The sequence below is a fragment of the Lissotriton helveticus genome, chromosome 8 (genome assembly GCF_964261635.1).
Source record: "Lissotriton helveticus chromosome 8, aLisHel1.1, whole genome shotgun sequence".
NCBI classification, from domain to species: domain Eukaryota; kingdom Metazoa; phylum Chordata; class Amphibia; order Caudata; family Salamandridae; genus Lissotriton; species Lissotriton helveticus.
The window spans coordinates 1338586176-1338608304 of record NC_136069.1 but is presented as its reverse complement, the minus strand read 5'-3'; the positions used below and the strand labels follow the sequence as shown (position 1 = coordinate 1338608304).

At 42.1% G+C, this 22129-nt stretch overlaps 1 protein-coding gene across 2 annotated transcripts in view; it reads right to left on the bottom strand.

The window, feature by feature from the left end:
* SLC19A2 (solute carrier family 19 member 2) overlaps nt 1–22129 on the bottom strand; it is a 74983-nt gene that overhangs the window by 34845 nt on the left and 18009 nt on the right. For both annotated transcript variants that reach the window (XR_013599960.1, XM_078658318.1), the window contains exons 2-4: nt 15491–16096; nt 9760–9991; nt 6744–6936 (exon numbers count right to left, since the gene is read on the bottom strand). Coding sequence is in view for 1 of the 2 variants with exons in the window: in XM_078658318.1 (XP_078514444.1) it covers nt 6744–6936; nt 9760–9991; nt 15491–16096 (1031 nt within the window). In the remaining variant the exon portion in view is untranslated. The remainder of the gene's footprint in view (nt 1–6743; nt 6937–9759; nt 9992–15490; nt 16097–22129) is intronic.

Genomic DNA, 22129 nt, shown 5'->3' with positions numbered 1-22129 from the left:
GCTGTGACCCTGCTACAGCACAGGCATTGTCCCCAGCAGTAATTCTGCAATGCCGGTAAGAATAGCTGTGGTGCCTACTGGACTCACTCACCCCCGCGGCGCCCCACGCCGTTATTTGCTGGGCGGCAACTTACTAGACATCACCTTCGTGCCATCTAGATTTCAGCGCGTTCTGCTGCCTTGGAACTATTCGCACAACAGACTGCTACTGACGACCCACCCCCAGGCAACATCTTCTGAATTTTCATAATTTGAAAGAACTAGTAACATGTCCTCATCAGGAATTCAAAAGAAATTGCCACGGTCTCTTCGTTGTTTAAATGTTTTTACTGTTTTTGTTTTGTTGTATATATTTATATGTTATTAAAGTTTTATATTCCTACTACTTTGTTGGAGTGCTATATATTTTTAATGTGACACATAATTGTAAAAACTTTGATGTACAAAGAGTCATTCCTAGAATCTTCCGCTTCAGGCTCGGTCCCCTCCCCAATCACAATACAGGATGGTTTTCAGATAGTAGGAACACGTGTGGTGTGACGGATCTCATCGGGTGTGGGCCTTGATCTACTATAACTCCTTTGAAGAGGGGTGATTCTTTACAGCTGGAGCCATAAACTACATCTGCAGGGCTAGCTGATAGCCTGGACAATCGGACACAGAGGAAGAGGAGTGTCAGAGGGTGCGGTAGTGAATAGGGCGAAAGGGAGGTGTCGGGCGGGCACAGAGTGTGATTCTCAGGGAAGAGCAGCGCAGATGGAAGGAGGTTTATTGCCCATGCATAAGACAGAGAGCGGGGGTGACCAGTGCCTGGGGAAGATGCTTGCGAGGGTGGGGAGCCATGCTACGAATCGACAGCGTGCAGAGAGTGGGTCTGGTCAAGGCATCTAAAATGGCTGCCGTGCACGACAAAAGTGTGGCATTTCAAAAAAGGCAAGATGGCGCAAACAATGTTTTTCAACACTTCCTCATTTCCTTCGAATCGAACGTTAACAGACGTTGGTGCATATTACCAAAGTTAAGCGATATTTATCGCTAACGATGCTTACCAACGAATTTTTTACCGCTAAGCATCGTCAGAAATTATCGAAGATAAACCTTGCTATTATCAAGGTTTATCGCAAATGCGATAAAAAACGGCCGCAATGCATGAATATCGCTAAAAAGTCCGCGATATTCATGCATTACCGAGCTAATGCTCTTAGCCATGTTATCCACCTCCCATTGGATAACATGGCTAAGAACTGCTCAGGGCAGGTGTTACTTTTTGGAGATATTCGCGCTTAGCGCGAATATCTCCAAAAGTTGGTAATAGGAGATATATATCTTGCATGTTGTAATGCAAATTATTGTGGTATATGGAACTCATACCATAATCTCTCAGGAAAGCAGAAACTGATCCTTTTGGGACCGCCTGAGAAGGCCTAGGGGGTGAGGGGTACTCTACTTTGCCCCCTTTTCACGTTCCGAACTATTTTATTTTACTCTCTTCTGTAATTACACAAAATAGCAGCGATAAGATGCATCAGAGACACACAGTGAGAGAAAGGAGGCCGGAGATGAAGAAGAGATGTCAAATACACATTGGAGATAATATAGTGGGAGAAGGGAAGTAAATATGAGTAAACTTACCATGTAACATAAAAATGTTGCACTCTATACTATAAGTCTCATTTTATACTACAATCACTTTGCTACAACCTCAAATTAAAAATAAAAATGAATAATGTCTCAAACAATTTTTGATTTCTAAATATAAATTTATTCTTCAGAATTTTCTAAATTTGAAAGAACTAGTAACATGTCCTCATCAGCAATTTCCTCTTCAATCATCTCATCTGGAATCTCCTCATTAAAAGTCTGCAATGATGATTCTTGTAACTCTATGGTCTCCAAACATTCGATAAATTCGCCATCAACAGATTGATCAAAAAAATCATTCAAGTCATCTTCTCCTTGTGACAATATTTCATTATTGGTGCTGTCAATTTCAATCAATGTAGTGGAATCATTCAAGTCATCTCCTCCTTGTGACAATATTTCATTATTGGTGCTGTCAATTTCAATCAATGTAGTGGAATCATTCAAGTCATCTCCTCGTGACAATATTTCATTATTGGTGCTCTCAATTTCAATCAATGTAGTGGAATCATTCAAGTCATCTCCTCCTTGTGACAATATTTCATTATTGGTGCTGTCAATTTCAATCAATCTAATGAAATCATACAAGTCATCTCCTCCTTGTGACAATATTTCATTATTGGTGCTCTCAATTTCAATCAATGTAGTGGAATCATTCAAGTCATCTCCTCCTTGTGACAATATTTCATTATTGGTGCTCTCAATTTCAATCAATGTAGTGGACAATGCAAAAGAAATTGCCACGGTCTCTTCATTGTGAGCCATTTTATTTTGAAATTGCTTGCTGTAAATTGCAGAAAAAAATTATCACTTTCATTTATCGTTTTTAGTAATACATAATATAAAACTAACTTTATCAAGTATTTAGTATAACAGAAGGACTGCAAATAAATAACAGAAAACATTTTTCAAATTATCTTCAAGTGTACAACATAGTTCCCCTTACAAATTAACAACTCACCTTTTTAAAAGTAGGAGAAGTGTTAGTACTGTGTAAATCAAACACCAGAAATTCACCACCAAAAATTCCTCACAAATGTACCTCAGACAGTAGTATCACAAAATGGCTGTGGTTTCCTCTCATTTGAGATATATACATAACCAATTAACTTTCATCACACACAAATACAAAACCAAAGTAACATTTTAATTGGTTCTAAATTTCAACACTTTCAAATGTGTTTTCCCCATGCAATTTCCCATAGGACATTTACATACGTCTACAGCCTGAATGGCTGAACGGAATTACACCAAACTTGGCAAAATGGTACATCAAACCTAAGAGGTCAGGAAGGATCTACTATGCCCCCTTATGGTCATTTGCCCCTTCGCTTTGGCCTCCTCTTGTCTCTCGATCCTACCGAGAGACAAGATGGCGGCCGCTACTGACTGTTTGTAATGTTGACAGACGCCGGAGAACCAATCAGCTTCGCAAAGCTCCGTACCGGAGAACCAATCAGCTTCGCAAAGCTCCGTAACGCGAAAAGTACGCGAAGCGGAGCGCTGTTACAGATATATATCTTTTTTTGAACGTTAATTTCTCAAAATCCACTGGAGCACATATATTGAGACCTAGCAAAGGCACATCGGGCTACCAGTCCCTAATATTTTGCCAAGTTTCGTGCAAATCCATTCAGCCGTTCGATTATTGACATTTAGATACGTCTACAGCCTGAATGGCTGAACGGAATTACACCAAACTTGGCAAAATGGTACATCAAACCTAAGAGGTCAGGGAGGATCTACTATGCCCCCTTATGGTCATTTGCCCCTTCGCTTTGGCCTCCTCTTGTCTCTCGATCCTACCGAGAGACAAGATGGCGGCCGCTACGGACTGTTTGGAATGTTTACAGACGCCGGAGAACCAATCAGCTTCGCTTCACAAAGCTCCGTTGCGCGAAAAGTACGCGAACTGGAGCGCTGCCCGGTCCGCTGTTACAGATATATATCTTTTTTTAAACGTTAATTTCTCAAAATCCACTGTAGCACATATATTGAGACCTACAAAAGGCACATCGGGCTACCAGTCCCTACAATTTTGCCAAGTTTCGTGCAAATCCATTCAGCCGTTCGGGCTAAAAGTGAGACCAACCGCCCTATGGAAAACTCAATGTTAAAAACACGTTTTGGGACCCCCCTTTTTTCTCGACCCCCCCTGGACGAACCCCCCCCCAATTTTCAGGGGCTGCTCAGAAACAAAATGTGCCATTTTCCTGAAAATTTCAGCCAATTCCGTCCACAAACGCCAAAGTTATTAGACATAGAATTTTCAAAAATCCCATAGAGAAAAAATCCTAACTATATATACCTACTGGCTACCGCCAGTAGGTAATATATATATATCGGCACACTTCTTTTGTTGAAAAGAATAGAAGACCACAATGGGGGGGTACCAGGGAGCAGCCTTTATTCTCGATACATCAGGCAAATGCATTTCGGCCGCGAGGCCTTTCTCAATGCCCACAGATGCTGAAATGAGCACGACTCCTCCCCCTGGACTGCTATGAATGTCCGGCTCAGTCTTGATTGGATGTTTCCCAATTCCTCCCACTCCAGCCGGAGTGGGTTGCCCAACGTGCAGTCATCACCATATCACCGGACTACACGTCCCAGAAAGCAAAGTTCCAGTGAAGGGATCCGTAGGTTAGAGAAAACATCCCATATAAACGTGTGACTGGCAGGTAAGTCCAGGAGTAGATCGTGCCTCCATTCCAATGTCTTACTGAGTTGATTGTGCTCCCTCGAGTCCCCAAGCCGCAGCTACCTTAAAACACCCAGGTTTCGTTTCTGCACAGGTCCGACTGACAGTGCATTCGATCCACAGAGAGGCGGAATTGCCTCTACATCGCTTCTCTTCCTTCTGGGGTCACCGGGTGCACACCGGAAAATCTACTACCGCAGAAGAAATCACGCACCAGCTGGAGCTGCCGATGCCAATGGTTCCGGCGTAACTTGCGCTGCGAGGGACTTCTAAACCGTGTCACTGGCACAACACGGTGAATTGGTATCGGCACACTTCTTTTGTTGAAAAGAATAGAAGACCACAATGGGGGGGTACCAGGGAGCAGCCTTTATTCTCGATACATCAGGCAAATGCATTTCGGCCGCGAGGCCTTTCTCAATGCCCACAGATGCTGAAATGAGCACGACTCATATATATATATATATATATATATATATATATATATATTCACAAACTCCGTGATTTCTTTAAGGCAGCCCACTGGTAACGCCTGCCCCAAACAACACAGACCTGAACTCCAGTGCAGTTTTATTTGTTCAAATGCGTGCTAGTCGCCATAACGTTTCGGCTCTACACGAGCCTTGTTCACATGGCAACGTGAAAATTTAAAACACACCTTTTTAAAGTGACCCTTCCCTTGCACGTGATGCTAATAGGTCTGCATAGACATAGAAAATAGATTCGGAATCCAACAATAATAAACATGTCGAACTTCACAAACATATCCAATGTGAAATGACTATCGATATTCACTTGTGCATATTGATCACATTGTCACAGAAAATACATTTCATTGATGCTCATTCACAATTTTGTAATTTATGTATTTTCAGTTTGCACTTAATCGGTTTATAAATAAACCGGATCACTTAAAGCGATACCGCCATACAATTCATCAGTGATATTCAAATACCTCCTGCTCAACATCGTATCACTTTAAAAATTAATACCAAAACATTTGGGAAATCCCAGTGTATTTATGATTTGGCAAGTTCAAATTTATCGCCTATGTGTAACCTTCACCAATCTGTTTATCAGCAATCAGCTAGGGCATTTACTGACATCCTGTGTAATGCACACATTGTTGGATATATATTCCAATCACATCGAATCATCATGTTTACCAGTTTGGACCAATTCAAAATTGCGGGATGAATCCCTCAGTCTCCTGTCCAGTCATACAGTACCAATTTAGGCTGCAAAAACTTACAGCTGTGCAAAGATGGTGCAAAAAAGTGCTATGTGCATACAGAGTGTAACACTCCTAAGTGAAATTTAAATTAAAATAATAACGAGTAAGCAGCAGTCATCATATCAGTGGTTTGCCTAATGAGTGGACTGAGCCCAATCTCACTCATAAACTTCTTAAAACAACCTACTGTTAGCCTATTAACCAATATTTTCATATACAACAGTATTTTGAAAAAAGTGCCATGTCGGAAATAGAGGAATAAAGTGCGTCAGTGCCTAAATTTCATATGGGGCATACTATGTATGAGAAACCACCTCCCTCATAAAATCACAGAATTCAGTTTGAGAGGCCTGGAGGTATGATGAAAAAATGTGTTAAAACACTAAGATAATAAATAGTACATAAGTAGTTAAAACAAGGACTAAAAATGATTTAAAATCATTGAAAATTCATTAGAAAACCATTCTCAAATATGTACAGGTAATTACAGTGTCCATTAGACCTAGAGTGTTATTAAATATTAGTGGCTAACCAAGGCTAGTGTGCAGCCCTTCAGTAACATTCAACCCGCCCGGGTGCTTAGAGTCTAGGTGGAGGATATACTTAGTTTCTAATCTTCGAAGCATAGCTTCTCTGTCACCTCCCCGTCTACTCGCTGTAACCGCATCAATAACATAAAATGTTAACTCTTTGTTGTTACTCTGGTGTACATCCTTGAAATGACGGGCCACCGGGTAGGTGTTATCATGATTCGTTATTGCCCTTAGGTGCTGTAGGATGCGCTTATGCACCGCCAACTTTGTACTTCCTACATACCTAAGGGCACAGGGACATTGGAGCACATACATGGCGTACTCTGTTTTACAGGTTAAAACCTTATCTATTCTGTGTTCCCTGTCACTAAAGCCATCTCTGTAAGTTTTGGTATTTACACCATGTGTACACGATTTGCACACTTTGCACTTGAAGAATCAACTGTTTTCCATCACTTCGGGGTTTGTATTAATGAGGCGATCCCTCATGGAGGAGATATATATATATATATATATATATATATATATACATATATACACATACATATATATATACATATACATATACACACTTTTTTTTTTTATGTGAGCAACACACACACATACAAAGAAAGGAGAAGTACTAAATACTTACGTTGCTATTGTGATGAGAAGCATATAAATGCTTCTGAAAACAACATAACACGCGTAGCACACCCAAATGTTGCGAACGGTGTCCATGACGTACACGGCTGCAGCGATGATAAATGCGAACACTGCCAATGCCAGCTCTCCCCAGGTTGACCAGGTTAGTTTGATGTAGCCCACAGCAAATACAGCAACAGCTCCTAAAAATAACAAAGAAGAAAACAATGGTAAAACATTATTAGCGCTCATTCCAAATATCACACTGTAGTTACTTGGATCACCGAATGATGACAATTTAAATTACTTTTATTGTTGTCCAGTAGAGAATGTGGTAGGCAAGCTTCTCTTCCCCACATGGTTATGCATCTTCACGAGAAACTACCTTATTTGTCCAGGAGTGAGCATGGGCACAGGGTGTACTCTATGAGGAATGTAGTAGTCACAGATGTAATATGCCCCCCCACCCTTTAAGGTTATTGTAGCATGGATTAGCAAAATTGATGTGCCACAAGAAATGGCAATGCTTTTTGCTTCAATTTTGTAGCACCGTCTTGTATTAAAATATATTAGTTTAGAATAGTTTTCAGCCCCAAAAATAACCCCTTCAGCAGAGAGACGTGCATATATATATATTTTTTTACTTTCACAGGTGCCGGTGTTTAGGCTGACCTAAAGCCCACTCTCAGCAGTGGTATTAGTCTCAATAGGTCTTTCAACAACAGACAGATGAAGTAGTCTGTAGAAAAGACCTGAAGCGTGCAGGCTTTTTTTGCAGGTTCGGACTTTTATTTTTAGTAAATTTAAAAATCCGAGGGGGCTTTATATCATTTATCTGACAAAGGCACAGATACATGCTGCTCAGCCAGCATCACTGCTTTAGAAAAAGTTACAAAATGTCGGTTTGCTGAGTACAGCGAAATGAAATTCTTTGGTAAGGCCCAAATACAGAAACACAGCCATTTGGGCTTGTACTTTCCTCTGGTGGAGTACCAACTTGTTACTCTCAAGTTCAGCAACTGTAATCAACGCCTCCAAGAACATTAGGATTCACCTCCAGGAAATGAGTGGAACTGAAGAACATGCATGAGATTTGATAACCTGCGGGGACACAGCCAAGCTTGTGCCAGAGCGAAAGCAGAGCTGGTGCCCTCTCTGGTGGACCTTCAGCACCAGAGGCGTTTCCCTCTTGAATCCAGCATGAAGCTACATACCTTGCCCCCTGCCAATTCAACAGTCGTACTACTTGCCTCTCTTGCCTAGCAAAATTGTTGATTGGTGGGTGTCTTATTGTTGGAAAGAAGGGACAATGGCATTCGGCGTGCATAGGGCTCAGTTTACATTTGCATGCATGCTTCCAAAGCCATAGGGTTTATGTCTAGCCTTTACAAGGAATAGTCTGTCATGGTGATAAAATAAAAGGTCAAGGTGAACACAAGGAGTGGAAGCTGTTCCTCTGGGGTTGGTGTCCCCCACCAGCTATTGAGTGGTGGAGGGATTGGTCTGGGGGTTTAAGAAAGGAGGAAGGGGGATCCCGCTTTTGCGGAACTAGGGTCCTCACACACCCAGCAAGCTAGGTGTCATGCTTCATCATATGGACCTGCTCCTCGTGGAGCCGGCTTCCACTCCTTGTGTTCACCTTGATTCAGACGGGCACGGTACCTGGACCTCTTTAAAAAGCCCACGCATCTCCCCTTTGTTGAGAGATAAAATAAAGATCGGCAGGTGCCATGAAACACAACCACAAAGTTGCATGTATGGTATTGTGATTCCCGTGAGCGCGACAGCAGCTCAGTGTCAGGCCTGGGTTCCAAAATGGATAAGGATCATGAAGTTGCAACAGCTTGGGATGACGTGAATACAGCCGAGGCTCAGTATTAGAAGAGCACCATGAACCTACAATAGAAGGCAGCATATAGGTACACTGCCAACATATTGATAGTGGGGTGCAGTCATTTAATGTGCATCACAGGTGTTTTGAATAGAGTCAGGTGTGATCAGCGGTTCGGGTGCACATTCTGAGAAGGGAAAATGTAACCTTTCTCCATAAAAGAGAATGTAGGATTTGTAGTTGGCAATGCTGCAGCACAAGGGGGTGAATGGTGGAACTGAAAACGTATCAGCAGGTATCACACGTAGTAACAGTTGTACACGGACGGCAAAAGAAACAGTGCCGGGTCACTAGAAAGGCACAGAAAAAAAACTATTCAAATCTAAGGAATCCTTTTAACTTCCCATGTACTAAATGGGACAAGCAGAAATTCCCCCTCATTTTTGCTCTGAACCGTAATCTTATTTAGCTCTTAGCATTCACATAAAAAAAGACTTTTTCTGATCCCACTACAACAATAAAAAAAACCTTGAAAATGATGCATTTCTCAAGTGAGTGCGAGTGAGCAGCAATCCAATATTGGCCACAATGACTCCTTTTTATGAGGAGTTTCACATTCTGCGGTGTAAAACCCATTGGTTTAGCAATTGTGTTTCACAACTGAGTTACACAGGAACACGACCGAGCATTTCTTATGCAGAAGCGTGTATGGTCAGTTCAGAAGGAAACCTATCACTGCGCAACATTACTGTCAGCCCAACTAGCTATTTTGAGACCATTACATTGAGCAGCACACTTACTCTAACCAGCGATAAGTTGCATCCCATAAAGTAAATACATAAAAAAAGCAATAAAAAAAATCTTATTTTAAATATTCGTTTAAAAAAAGGGGGAAAATACATCAGCGCAGGGAACAATTACCTTTCTGTAACATTTCTACTCGCATTGCTGGCTCACACATTTTTAAACCAGTTATTGCTGGACAATGAATTTCTGCTCATTTAGAGGTTGAATAACACCCGAATATTAATTTTGGAAACACACACCCCCTCAGCAATTCCCATTTACAGGCCTGTATTCGAACAGATACATAACACAGAGCACAGGAAACAGAATGAATGAGTTAACAAACAAAGTGAAACGTGGAAGCGACCGACTGGTTGGTCACCACCGTTTCCACACACCCACATCTTACCCAAGAGTGTTGAAACCGCCTCCACGCTGCCGTTGTAGATTTCGGAGTTCTGAGATGGCATCACCATTTCCCACAGGCCCTGGGCATAGTTCACCACCTGGTTGTAGCCACAGGTAGAAAGCGCCCACCACACTGACCAGCAGAGCAGTGGGCGCGAGGAGTAGCACTGCAGGAAATCGCGCCATAAGAGCTTCAGCACTTTCACCATGTCCGTTGTGAATCCTGGTGCCTTCTGCAAAGAAAATGCACAGGTGTCGGTAAAAAATAAGTACTTTCTGCTCTCTCACTGCATCAGCCCTCCCTGACTTCCTCAGGCTTCACTTTTCAAATCGTGATCGTGCAGTTTACTAATGTGAGGAGGACTTAAAATCTAACGTGCAGCCGAATAATACAAGGATTACTCTTCATACAAGGATTACCAAAGCCAAATTCACACATTTACTCCCCCTTTTCAAAAAGAACATTAATTGTCGTAAAAGTGAATGCATATATAGATTACCAAAGCCAAATTCACACATTTACTCCCCCTTTTCAAAAAGAACATTAATTGTCGTAAAAGTGAATGCATATATAATGTTCATCCACATATACTTCATAATCTTACCACAAAATACATAAGCAAGGCCTACATATTCGAACAACATGTGTACGCCAAGTTAGACACATCAAAAATGCTTACTTGGGTGTTTCATTCTTTTGACTTGTGGCACGTCTTCAATGGCACTTTCAGTCCTGTGTCTGGTATGCCCGCTGCCCCGTTTTGGATTTTTCAAACTATTGTATTACTTTAGTTCACGTTTCTAGGCCTTTTACCCTCATCTCTTAGAAAACAGGCATAGTCTGCCTCCTGTACCACAAACCTGACAAATCTCCCATTTGTACAGAAAGACTGTTGGTCCAGAAGCACACTGAGAAGGAATGTATTGCTCTCACCCACAACTCCAATGAGTGCCGTGCTTCCCCACATTCATTCCACCGGGTACTTCACCTTGCAACATGGTACATTTCTTCCCCCACGTGCTACTTTTTATGACAGGATACAACACATGCCCAACTGTGCATAGCACACGGTATTCCCCATACCATACACAAACTCTAGCACAGTATTTCCCTCCCCCCTACACACAAACACTGGTGCAAATCCATTTTGGGCAATAGGAAAATAAATTAAACAAAGTCAAGTAAGTTGCTGTGCAGGTGTATGGGGTCCTTGCACTGGCTAAGATTCAGGAGTTCAAAAGTAGGCCTGGAAACCGTACTCCAAGCAAACATTTTCACATGAACAAATTTATATGTGTAGATTTGCTCATGTACATATACACTTTCCTTAAGCCCCCCCTTTTTTTAATCACCCTGGAAAACGTTTTCCTCCGGCCCTTGTTAGTACATTTCCAACTTTTTCCTGTGTTGGGAGTAGACTGGAGAGCAATATCCTTAAGCGTGCAAGTTATGTTATGGGAGATTTATAGAGCGAGCGTACACCAACATGTCTCTTGGCGCTGTTTGGGGCGGTGCACAGCATTCTTCTAACCCTTTAACTACCACTTCCCGTCTACTTCCAGCCCCCGTCTCTAGATCTGCAGAAACATGGCAGAACCACAGCTAGGCTAGAATCCAAGCCCCGATATAAAATGTTTATATAACAAAACAGGAGTGCCAATACTGATATCAATGCTTTAAATAAACCAATATCCATCCAAATCAAGAAAAGAAATTCAAGAATGGGAATTGCTAATCAATAGCTTTTTATTCACAATATGTGCCACTCATGGACCTTTCTTTCTTTCTATCTTTTCTCATTTACCACAGATACTACAGTAGGCCCTGAAGAGAATCCCCAACGACTTCAGTGGGATTCGAAACGCGTAGGCCTTACCACAATTGGTCTGCGTGAGCATCTGGGCATCTAAGTAGTTGAACCTGGAGCTCTATCCCTTACATTACCTCGCAACATTAATTTATAATGACTGTCTATTAGTTTGTCAGAGATATAGGAATGTACTATGAAAAAAAAGTTTATTTTATTGCTATTGGAAAATATTTGTAGACCGTGGCATTTTTCAGCTTTTTCTCTTTTTTCCTTTGTTCTTTACCTTGCTTACATGTTGTACTATAATAATTTTTTCCCCTATGATTGTGTGAATGTGATATGGTTGTTGGTGATATGCGTGTAATTTGCTTGAATGGTTGGAAGTTTAGTTAATGTTTCATTGTCCCACGTGTTTTTTTATACAGATCTTTTTTGTACTATGAATTAAATCTTGAAATATATTCTTCAAAAATTTCCTGTGAATAAAAAGCTATTGATTAGCAATTTCCATTCTTGAATTTCTTTTCTTGATTTAGATGGATATTGGTTTATTTAAAGCATTGATATCAGTATTGGCACTCCTGTTTTGTTATATAAATTTTCGGCTCAGCCTTACTGATTAGAGCCAGCCCCCAGTTGTTTCTTGCCGATATAAAATGAGCCCCGATATAATATCAGCCCCAGCATAATCAGCGACGCTATCGTCAAAGCGATGAGATCAATGCGGACCTAATCGGTCACCTCACTGCATGGCACTAAAATCAACAAGTGCGTTTTTTAATAGGACAAGTAGATTTCGAAGCATCTTGTCCACTGAACAAGCAGACGCACACCCTGGACCACATTGCCTATGCTGCCAGGAGAACCAGGACTTTGGGCCTCTCACACTGATGATTAACACCCAACATATGATGGATGGCTTGCAGTTTTGTAGTTGGTGGGTGCTTTTATTAAGTTTTTATCCGATTGAGGGACGTTACTTTTGCACACATGCTGAAGCCAAACACACAATGTAATATCCCCGTGCAGAAGAGTTTATAGTTTAATGATATTGCTCCATCAACAGTCACAGGAGTTCTACAATTTTAGGACGTCCATGGTTGGCAGATCTGGTACACAGTATGGGGTCCCTCCAGTTCCTAAAGGCGAGGGTACCCCTTTTGAACAAGACCATTCAGCCGGCTTACATTTTCAAGAACAGGGGTTAATCCCACGTACACTTGCCACGATTAAGGCAAACTGAGTGCAGTCAAGAATGTCTTTGTTCACATCCAACAAACAGATTAAAAATGCTAAACCCAAGAGGAATGTCTGGCTCAAGCAGTGGGAATTCCATCCTTAATTAGAAACTGAACTATGATATGATGTTTTGCTGCCTGTTAACTGCCACAGTTCTATCCGTTGCTGTTGTGAATGAAATCTTGAAAGCAGAAAGAGGCAGATTTTAAGCATGCACCTGAACTCACAGTAACAAACTGGTACTAAAAATAAAAACTACCACATTTTTGTAAAGATTGAGTTACTCTGGATTGACCTAGAAGTCCACAGAAGTTTTCAGAATTAGTTATGTTACATTTCAAGTGGTTAAAAAAAACAAAAACCATAGAATGTATATATATTTGACCGTCGGGCAACTTCATAATAATAATCCAACCACCAATGCCAGTGTAACAAAGGATGCTGAAGTTTGGGTTTAACAGGCTGACGCCACAAGCAACCCTTTGCTATCCACAGCACCTACATAACCGTGCTCCTTTATAAGCAGCAGCCAGTTCTTCCGAACTTCTGGAATTTTCAGCGCAAGGACAAACATACAACCAACAGACAAAGGGATAAACAGCTGGTCATACCAAACGGTGCAGTTTCTGGAGAATCAGTTAGAGTTCGAAGTTTTAACTACAAAGCGTTAACCAGGGGAAAACATGCAGCGGCTGAGAAGGAAGAATTAAAAAAGTAATTTCTGGAAGAGAGGTGAAAATAAGGATGCAGGAGAATATATTCATGTAAAACAAGGGCCAGTACATTTTCTGGAACTTTAGACTGGGCCCAGACTAAAAGTTCGAGGACTAGTCGGCCCTCAATGAATGTTGACCCCAGAAAGGCTACCTCCCAAATATGGACTGCAGACTGATTTTTTAAGACCTCCACATAAGTCCCTAACAAATGGAAGACTGAAGTCTAATGCTTAGATGTGAAAGACTCGTTCAGGAGCGTAAAATGAAGCTAATGGTTTGTGTTTATGATGGTTGTCAAAAACGTCATTTATGTGTCACTGTATGTACATGTGAATATGTCAATCTGTGTATTGTCTCCAGGTAGGAGTAACGAGAGTACCAGTCAGTTAGCTTGTCCTTTTGCTAGTAATAAAACATCATTTTGTAATAGAAACAATTTTGACCAGTGTTTGGTGTTTTCACTGTTATGTTATAAAATGTTATACAGCGCACAGCTGCCCCAGCGAAGAGGTGTCTCGGTGCTGACTGCAGTGAAACAGGGGCCCTGGTGAGAACTAGAGCCTACGCAAAGGAAAGAGGTGTGTTGATTGCCTTCCGGAATGCTAGGTAGTTGCTTAAGCTGCGGGTCTGTAAAGGAAGAGAGTTCCAAAGTTTTGCCGCCATGGTGCAAAAAGAGCATCCCCAGTGCGCATCCTCCTTAACCGGGGGACCACCACCAGGTGTTGCCCCAGAGAGCGGAGTTGGCGGGTGGGTACATAGAGCAAAAGCAGGTTGGCCAAGATCCCTAGGGAGGCAGATTTCAGAATCTTAAAGGCCATGCAGAGAGCTTTAAACTCTATCTGCCTGGCCACCGGCAACCAGTGAAGACGGTGAATGGCATCCGCCGCAGAACACACTCTAGGGAGACCGAGAAAGGTCCAAGCAGCCGAATTTTGGCTCTCTGTAGTCTCAAAATTTCTGCCTAATTAGTCCCCAGATAGAGCGAGCTGGCATAATCCAGTCCCGACAAAATTAAGGCCTGGATGATGACTTGCCAGGTAGACGGGTCAAAAAAACCCAGTAAAGGTTTGAGCCCCCGCAGTAGCCCACAACATATCTCTGCCACCTTTTTAGTTTGGACTTGAAAACTAGGGGCAGAGTTTATCCACGCCCCTAGATTTTTTACCACCTGCTTGGGCGGGCGCTGCCGAGGGTTGCAGGCCGCCAATGCTTACTGTGATAGATGAGTGGCTTCATAATCAGTCCCCACACTATACCATTTTGTCCTTGTTCTAGTTCTCTTTGCCCATGAATAGTGGGGTCATTTGGGCTAATCCCCATTTTGTTACTGAAAGGGGTGTAAGGGCAGACTGAATGCAACAGCCAAGGATGTCCAAGCGGAGGTAAGGGAAAGGTGTCAGAAGCAGTGAAACTAAGAGTAGGAATATGAGGCCCAAGTCAACCCCTTCGGAGTACTTTTATAGTTTTCTTGCAAGGTGAAACTCCTTACAGTGTGTTTAACTAAGGCACACATAGCAAGGAGACTAAACCAGAGCGGCACCAATGGCGTAGCACAGGTGTTGTAGGCACTAGTACAGGCAAGGAAGCTGTTGTCTCTCCCCGTAGGTAGTAGTGGTGCAATAGTCAGGGTTCAATGGGTCCCTCAGACTCCTGGGCCCTGGTGCCACTGCACCTGCTGCATCATTGATAGGTATGTTACTAGGATGTACTACAGATCTGGAGACATTAAACACAAAACAGTAGTCTATATACAGTTCAAAAGGATATATTTGTGTACAGTGAATAACGCTGCAACATTCTCAAATGTTAAGTCTAGTCTGACAAAGGCAGGTATTTATGTACTGATATTGGAAACTCAAGCCTTGGATGAACTTTCCCTGCTTAGGGACCGGAGAGAAGTATTCCGTTCCACATATTCGTATTTAACAACATGTTTTTGGTATTTCTGTACCATATCAGCACCTACCTGTTCACCACGGAGTTGTGCTTCGCTGTTAAGTGGAATCTTTGACTCGGTCTCTTCCCGCTTGCGGAGAGTTTGGGTTTTGGCAATATCCTCAATCTCTTCGTCACTACCCTCCACACCCCTTGTCGCTTTGTTGATAAGGTCACTGGATGGCTGATGAAAGAAGAGGCTCTTCTGCGGCATTGGCAGAAACCAGGCGGTGGCAAAGGCCACCGAAACACAAGTTAGAGATATGACATTCAAGCTGAAGAATGACCATCCCGCCACGGACACCAGCAGTTGGCCGGTGACAGACCCCACAGTGAAGCCCGCCAGGGTAGCAGTCCGGCAGTAGCTGGTGACCTTCTGGTACATGTCGTGATCCACAACACTATAGATGTAGGAATAGTAGGCAACCTCTGTAGCCGTGGTGACACCGTAGAAAAACTCCAGGAACTGAATCGCCAGCACCCCTTTGGCATACAGAAGCATGAACCAGGTGACTATGAAGCTCAGCCCTTGCAGAACAATGACAGGCTTATAGCGGAGGTAGTCTGTGGCTAAGAATACTGGAAACAGCAGCACTAGATAGGAGTATGTCCACACAGGGTAGATCTCATTGAAAACCTGCACAGGGAAAGAACACAAAAGCACACAAATAAGCACATTTAAATACATGCATACAATCAATCCAATTAACAGAGAGTTAGGTATGTACCAATGGCTACATACAGGTCTTCATTCTATAAGAATATATGGAAGTAATACCCGATATGCAGGACAGAGCTATAATTCACCTTCCATGCTTGTACTTTGGAGGAACAGGTATGGTTTTCAATGGCCGGAGGCATCAGACATAAGAATATCTGTCATACCTAAAAGCATTGCTTCCATTTTATTGCACCCAGTTTTTAATAATGTATACCAACTTTTCTTCAAATAATTTGGACGACAACTGGGGTTACATATTGCAGACATTTAATGTTTTTAATGTTCTATTTTTTCCGCTTCTCTGACATAAAACCTATTTTAATGGACCTGGAGGTCTTGGTATGGCACGGTGTTATAGAGCCATACCACAAAGTTCACTGCTTAAAACCTATATAAACAAAAAAAAGGTAACTAGTGACCAAAAATAACGTTTTTCAGTAGTCCACGTGAAAGAAGCTGGTGGAATCAGTCCAGGTTAGGTGTCAACACGAAAACCCCATTACAATTGGCATATGGCACATGCAGGACCAGGGTGTGACAAACAGAATTTCTGTAAATTCACAAGCTACAATATCAGAAATATGGCCACCAGGAATCCACACTTTTATTTTGTCATCAATGCATAATGTTAGCATTCTAGTTGGTTATTAGAACGGAAAAAAAGACTGCTGTGTTAAGTCCATCTTTCACTTAACATTTCAGATTTTAGTTTTGAAAGGGTTGGTTTTGGTGAATATACAGAAAACGCAATAATTTCACCTTTGCCAACAGTTATCCATAATTGTGAAGGAAAGTTTTGTGAGGTTGAGAGTTTTTACATCTTTACTCGAACCATGAGGGGAGTAATTGTATTTGACAGTCACCCGTTCTCTTAGGCGCTGTAGAAAATCTGCAGGCCTGGAACCTTTCAAAGCCAGTGGTCAGAGCCCTGATTGTAGATTCATCATGTTTTTAATTTTTCATGTGCTGTGAAGAAATCAAAATTACTCCATAGACCCAAGCGTGCTAATGCAATGTTTACAAGTGTTTTTTGGTGCTGCTTTAAGTAATCATTTTGTTTACTTAGAGATTACTAGTGTTGTCAGAACTATAATCTGCAGTCTTTGATAGTATTATGTCGATAGGGAGCAGTTAGTCACTTATCTGTTTAGTGGCCTCCTGCTGAAGGGCAAACATCAAGGGCTGAGGTCGGTCGGCTGGGCTCCCTGGGAGACCTTGGTTGGTCTTTAGCAATAAGGGTTGTTCGAGAGGTCAGTCATGTAGCAGTGAGAGACTACCCAGGGCCGGAAGTCAAGAAATAGATAAACAGTGTGGTATCCTGCTGCTCAGCCAGAATGACTGCCGGATGGAATGTTAATGTTTGGAATGTGTGGGTGTGTGAATCAGTTGGATGAAGTCTGTCTTCGGCTGTCTTCCACTCCTTCACTGTTATCTGTACTTATTTCTTCATTTCACTTTTTCAATTTCTTTCTAACACCCTGTACTTTCCTGTTTGCCTGGCCAGCATACATGATCTTAGTACTTGGTTTCCTCTTTAGTCTGTTGTATGGGTTTGTATTTATGTTTTTGTGGAAGGGAAGATGGTGTAATAGTCGCTTGTACTTGTCTTTTCTCTCACTTCCTATCCACTTTACTTACTCTGCTTGCCCTTTCCATATTTAATTTTCACGCCTACTTTCAGTGTACAATTCACTATATTTCATTCTCTTATTTTCTTGCCTCTTCTTGATGCCTTTTAAAACTTCCTTCCTTTGAGTTGTAAGGGGGGAGATATGTGGTATCCTGCTGCTCAGCCAGAATGACTGCCTGATGGAATGTTAGTGGTTGGAATGTGTGCGTGCGTGAATCAGTTGGATGAAGGGCTGAGCAGCAGGGAAGCTGCTCCTGGAGGGGCTCCTACTTAGACTCTGACTTTACCTCACTGTATCTAATTCACCACCTCAATAAATCTATGTGGTAAACTACCTGGCTTGGAGCGTCCTTTCTTCAATACTACAAACAGTATGAACACCTTGGAAAAAGACTGAGACAGCATCCTCCTGGCTCCCCATCTGTTCAGTACCTGGAGCTCAGGGACTCCAGGTGTCGCAGATGGAGAAACCTCGAGTTTCTCGTACATGAGATGAAGCGTTCCTGGACTAGCAAACTACAAAAAAATTGTATTTTTGATTGGGGGGGTAGGGGGGGGGGTGTGTGGAGTGAAGTGTTAGGGGTGAGTTTTATATAGCGGGAACCCGGCCGAAGGTATAAGAGCGCTTTACTTACATGAGCACCAGTTGCATTACAGACAGACAAATTCATTTTTAGGCACGGGGAGATTACGTGGTTTGCCCAGAATCACAGGGTGCTCGAGCCTCCCGCAGTCTCGAACTCGGTTCCTCAGCTTCAAAGTCGGCCACTCTAAAGTTTAAATATATGGGGAGAAACTCTGCACAATACTTTTATTGAACCGGTGCTAAGGAGAACCTTATAAGTAATAAGGAAGGATAATCACAAACTCAAAGAAACCCTGGAAGCCGACAGAGAAGAAACTGGGACCCGAGCAGCAGTCATGAGCTGCAGCACAAGTTCATTAAGAAGCTCACTGGAGGAATCAGAGATACACATTTTTTTTATTAAAAACAGTTTTTATAGATTTTTAATCATCAGGAATATAACAGACGCTGCATCAGGAGAGCAAAATAAAATTCTTGCAGCAGTTAGTTGAAACTAAAGCAGTTTTGCTGTGCTATGCTGTGCTTTTCTAGTGTGATGTGTTAGGTTGTGGTGTAGTGCTACACTGAGTTGAGGCGAGTCATAATGCTCTAGTTTAGGGTGTGTTATGGTCCTGCAGTGCCTTAAATGTGTTATGTTCTCTTATACTTTATTGGGCTATTCTGTTTTATGTCAGGTTGTGTTATGTTGTATAGTACTGTAAGGGAGAGGTGTGGCGCCGCGGCCAGGGCAACTGACGCTGGAATCTGGGGATCACGGTTCGATCCCCGGCTCCGGCGGCAGGTTAGCCCAGCACCATGTGACTCTGGGCAATAGCTCGCTTAATCTTCCCGACGGCCCCCAGCGCCTAGAGACCCTTACGGGTGATTGTGCGCTTTACAAATGTGGACTTTACTTTTTTTTACTGTGTTATGTTATTTCATGCTGGGCTTTAAGGTGACATTTAGGAAGTGTTAGGTTGTTTCATGCTACATTATGCTACAGTGTTTATGCTGCGTTAAGATACAGTGTGTTTATCTCTTTCCGTGCAGCATTATACTGCGTTATGTTATGGCACGTCATACTGTTCTGTGTTACAGTACAATATGTTTCATGTTGTACAATTGTGTGTAATGTTAGGGTGTGTTATGATGCGTCAAGCTGTGTTATGTTATACGTGTAATTTGAGTCGTTTCCAAATAGCATACGTTAGTGTGTGTTATGCAGTGCTCTTCTGTGTTATGTAAGGGTGTGTTCCTTTGCTCCAAGCTCTACTAAGCTTTGCATGTTAGGGTGTGGTATGCTGCACTATGTAATGCAGTGCTATGATTTGATGTGTTGGGGTCTGCTCTGGGCAGCTGTGCTGCGTTGTATTATGGTTGTCTATTTTGTGTCGGCTGTGCAATAACATGACAAGGTGTGTTATTTTGTGTCATGCAATTGCATTTTACGGAAGGTTGTGCTGTACTATGTTCTATTATGTCAGCCAACACATAAAAGAACAAACAGTGAGTCACATTTCAAGCTACACATCATGTTGCATCGAAAGTCTAACAAAGGGACTTCTTGATGCCCTGTCACCAAAACCTGATTGAAACGCAAATGGGACATTGTAACCAGCCTAGACATGCCATAGGCTTGATGGACAGCTCATCCCAGCAATGGCAGAGCGTGAAAACCACATGAAAGCCACTGGCTGAAGGGGGGCTTCAAAGCCAGCTCTTGCAATTAGCTTCTGTCTGTAAATGACATGAGGTATTGATATGCAGCGGACTACAGCCACAGCCTAAAAATATGACTTTCCAGCCACTAATTTATAAACTCACCCCAACAACTGTACACACTGTACATTACTAAACAGGCGAACATTCATTCTCCAAAACACCTCAAATTACATGGGTTTGCAAAGCGGATGCAGAATCTAAGAGTTCGCCAAGAGAGAAGTTTAGGAAGAACCTGCAACGGTTGCAAAAGGTCATAAGAAAAAAAAAAGTCACATGAAACACAGAAGCCTAATTTCAACAGCAGTAGATGTAAACAGCACCCAAGATGGGACAGTCAGAAGCATGTGTGCTACGTGCAGATTATCATGTGCCTAGAGTTTGATGTTAACCATCATTCAGCATTGTGTCCCTGAAAATGTGGATATTTACCAAACTCAAAGCCATTATAATTACACAATGCTGCAGCATTTTCCGCATAGTTATGGATTTACAAGTTATGGGGTGTGCGACAGTCACATAATTTGCTTTTGCACAAGGACAACAATTCTGCAAACTTTATTCTAAATTGCACGAAATGCAGGACTGTCCGTGCTATAATTTAGCACAAAAAACAAGTGCTGTAAACAATAGGGTGTACAGTAAATATTTATTGTATTAAAATCAATCAATTACTGTTAGACTTGACATCTTTTGGAGTGTTTCCCCTGTCTTTTTGCTTTCTGATCACCAGGTTTTGACTCTTTTTTTGCTAGTTTAGTGTCTGTGCACCTTTTCACTGCTGTTCAGTGTTAAAGTGTAAGTGCCCCAGTTGTAAAATTGTGTTATGGACTGGTGTTTCCAGGACTGGCACATTGGATTTACTGGTAAGTCCCTAGTAAAGTGCAACAAGTGTGCCAGGGCCTGTAAATCCAATGCCACTGGTGGGCTCGCAGCACGGGTTGTGCCACCCACGGAAGTAGCCAGTAAAAAGGTTACTCAGGCCCACCACTGCACTTGCCAGGCCCTAAACCTTCCCTTTTCTACATGTTAGTCACCCCTAAAGTAGTCCCAAGGTATCCCTGTGAGCAGGGTGCAGTGTATGTGAAAGGTAGGATATGCCCTGGTGTGTGTGTGGCATGTCCGGATAGTGAAATACTGCCAATTTCATTTTTCACGATTGCAAGGCTACCTGCTCCCATAGCAGAGAATGGGAAGTTTGTTAATAACAGCTTATAAACATAACTGGCCCTGGGAACTAGGTAGAAAAATAAAGTTTAGTATGCCTGAACTCAGAATCTAAAGATGCATCTTTTAGTGAAGGTGATTTTTACATTCTGCGTTTGAAAATACCACTTTTAGAGAGTAACGGCCAGATTCATCAATGTCCCGTTTTGCGAGTCCTTAATAGCGATTATTAAGGAATCGCTATTAAAGACTCGCAAAACGGGATTCATGTAGAAATCGCTAAAAAAAATGCGATTCCTACAGCTTCCTTATTTGCGATTAGCAAATTGCTAATCGCAAATAAGGAATAACTCCCCATTCATTCCTATGGGCCTAAAGGCCCATAGGAATGAATGGGGAGGTAGTCCTTATTTGCGATTAGCAAATTGCTAATCGCAAATAAGGATGCAATTTCAAGGGTGCCAGGGGTGTCCAAAGGACACCCTGTAGCACCCCTGAAATGTCAATGTAGACTGATGTTGCGCACACACATGTCCAAAGGACATGTGTGTGTAACATACAACTTGGGAAAACAAACTAAAGTGCATTTTTTTAAGTTTCCGCTATTTACCACGAAGTCAGACTTCGCGGTAAATAGCGGCAAAAAATAGCGAATTCGCAATTTTTAAAAGGTGCATGAATAGCATTTAAGGAATCTCTAATTGAGATTCTTTAAATGCGATCGCAATTTGAGAAATCGCAATTATTTGCGATTTTTCAAATTGCGAGTTCATGAACCATTGATGAATTCCAAATGCCATTTTTGCGGGCGCAAACGGCCGATCTTTGCAGTTCGCACCGTTTGCGCTCGCAAAAATGCTTGATGAAT